This window comes from Balaenoptera musculus, chromosome 2, assembly GCF_009873245.2.
Source record: "Balaenoptera musculus isolate JJ_BM4_2016_0621 chromosome 2, mBalMus1.pri.v3, whole genome shotgun sequence".
Lineage (NCBI taxonomy): Eukaryota > Metazoa > Chordata > Mammalia > Artiodactyla > Balaenopteridae > Balaenoptera > Balaenoptera musculus.
The window spans coordinates 56812683-56815346 of NC_045786.1; the positions used below are offsets into that span (position 1 = coordinate 56812683).

The 2664-nt window shown below is 63.6% G+C and overlaps 1 protein-coding gene across 1 annotated transcript in view; it reads left to right on the plus strand.

Moving 5' to 3' along the window:
* Nucleotides 1-263: 263 nt before the first annotated feature.
* The window catches only part of ADAMTS7 (ADAM metallopeptidase with thrombospondin type 1 motif 7), a 71318-nt gene continuing 68917 nt past the window's right edge, over nucleotides 264-2664 (plus strand). Inside the window, exons 1-2 of the mRNA XM_036841988.1 lie at nucleotides 264-275; nucleotides 2117-2376. Coding sequence (XP_036697883.1) covers nucleotides 264-275; nucleotides 2117-2376 — 272 coding nt within the window. The remainder of the gene's footprint in view (nucleotides 276-2116; nucleotides 2377-2664) is intronic.

Genomic DNA, 2664 nt, shown 5'->3' on the forward strand with positions numbered 1-2664 from the left:
AGCTGGTCTTGTTTATACCTCTGCCTACTAGCTTGTGACCTGTGGCTCCCCTCCAGCGTGAGAGTTCCAGAGACCGTGACTCTCTCACTCACTGCTGTGGCCCCCGTGGATACCCAACACCTGTGGGGTGAAGAGGAGGTTTGCCAGGTAGATGAGGGCAGAGTTGAGGAGTAGGGAGGGTGAGGGCACCTCTAGAATGCATCAGGCAGGTCAAGGTGACAAGGACTGAAAAGGGTCCTATGGCTCTGGCACCAGGGTGGAAGATGGTGGAGGGGGTGAGTCTGAGGTGCAAATGGGAGGAGGAGAAATCTAGATAACCCCCTGGAGAAGTTACACTAAGAAAGGGAGCAGAGATGTGGGGTGGGAACAAGAGGGACCACTTGTCCATGGATGGGTATAATCACTATCTTTAATAGGAGGGAGACCAGAATGTTTTTAGACTAAGGGTCAGGAACCAATGGAGACCAAGGAAAGAGGGGAACACCTAGAGCAGGGTCCTAGGTGAGGAGGATGAGGAGAGAGGAGGGGAGCACAGAGGCCTGGTGGAAGCCTTTGACCGCTGGAAGGTGCCTGCTCCATTGTGTTCAGAGGGAGGGGAAATGCATGGGTGCCAGTTACAGATGCTTGGTGCACAGGATGGGGGTGTGGGGGGCAGGGTGTGGTGGTCTGAACTGTCCCTGTCACTGGCAGCAAGGCCAACTGCTGTTAGGGGCAGGGGAGAAATGGAAAGTAGTTGGGTAGGGGCCAGGGATCGAGCAGTGAGTATAGCTAGGGAGGGAAGTAGGTGAAGCCAGGAGGGGCAGGTAGGCGGGGGGAAGAGGCAGGTGACAAGAGGCGAGTAAGGAAAATACGTAGTGTGATTGTGAATGTTCAGGGAGGGTGAGAAAGACATCAGGGTGTGGTGTGAGAGTGGGGCATCTGATCTTCAGATTTCAGAGTGGGCAGTTGGGGATGATGTAGCCTAGGCTGTGGCGGTGAGGGCTGGTGGCTAAAGCGCAGGGAAGGGTCATTAGAGATGAGGAGGTCAAGGAACTCTGTAGCCACATGCTACATGGGTCCCCCAGGAGGGCAGCAGGGCTTGGGGTGAAGGAGCCAGAAGGGAGCTTCCAGGAATGAGGGAAAGTGCATGTGAGATTGAACAGGGAGGAGGTATGTGGGCAGCAGAAGGCAGGGGGGTGGCTACACAAAGGCTGGCCAAGGGAAGAAAGCGGACCACCACCGTCCTGAGGAACAAGAGGTCGACCAGGTTTAGTGAAGCAGGAGGTGGGGGGTGGGAGTGCTCCTTGACAGGGGCGGGGGCTCCTGGGAGCATCGGGGGAGGGAGCAGGAAGCCAGAATCAGGGCTGGGGCCACGGAAGGACAGATGGCCTGTGTTTGCAGCGGAGGATGTGAGGCTGGGGTTGGCTGGCCTCCAAGCTCCCAGGGGGCCCCTGCTGAGAGTCTGTGGGCTCCAGCCCGTGGGCCGAATGCTTTGCTTCGCTCCAGGCAAACACACTTGGAAAGGAGTCTGGACATGAGGAATTGAGGGACCCCGCCCCGCGTGGGAAACAGCTGCCCACTTGGGAAGAGTCTGTGCCTCTCTCCCCACCTGGCTTTGGAGACCTTGGACCCTCGGGAGGCCTCCGTGTCCCTTTTCCTTAGAAGGGCAGGCCTGCCTAGCCCAGGGAGCACAGCGAAGGGCGCCTCCTCGAGCACAGTTTAGGGACAAGGCAGAAATTCCAGAAATTCCAGATTCTTTGGGGGGCCTTGGGGGGCCTTGGGGGGCTCAGGTGGGGATGGGCCTGCTCCGCTCCACCGCCAGAGGGCGCCCTCGGCCCGGTGGGCGGCCAAGCGGCCGTCTGGGGGCGCTATAGCTCCCTGCCCCAACTCCGCCCTAGAGCGGTGGGCCGCCGGCATCGGCCCCGAGTGGCCCGCGAGGGCGGGGCCAGGGCGGGGCGAGGCCGAGCCGGGACTGGAGGGCGGGCCGGGGGCGGGGGAAGGAGCCCGAGGGGCGGGGCGGGGGCCGGCGACTTCTCTCCCTCCCTCCCTTTCTTTCTTTCTCTCTTTCTCCCTCCCCGGTCTTTTCTTTGCCTCCGCTGCCGGCCGAGGGGGCGGGCTCTGCAGCCTTTGTTGCCAGCGGACCGAGCGTAGCCGCCCGCCGGGCCGGAGTCCGGGCCCGGGACGCCGGGAGCTGCACGCGGGTCGGGCATGTCCTGAGCCGGACCCGGGACCGGGCAGCGAGCGGACGAGACGAGAGTGTGCGCGCGGGATCGCCCGGCGGCCGCCCGGCACCGGCCATGCCCGGCGGCCCGAATCCCCGCAGCCCCGCGCCGCTGCTGCGCCCACTCCTCCTGTTCCTCTGCGCTCTGGCGCCCGACGCCCACGCATCTGCACCAGGTGGGTGGCCACCCCGCCCCGGCCGGCCGGCCCTGCCACCCCTCCCCGCTTCCCCAGCCTCGGTTTAGCCCCTTCTCACCTCTGCAAGACCCTGTGCCCTCCAGGCTCTGCCTGGAGCTGTCGCGCCCCCTGGTGTTAGGGACAGGGGTGGGGTTGGGGCCGCGAAACCGCGCCTCCAGGGAGCCTTCCCTAGCCCCCGACTCCGCTACCCACCCTGCCTGTAGCCGGAAAGAGCCTCTTAGACGCTCTTCGGGCTCCAGTTTCCCCATCTCGGGTACCGCAGAGCGC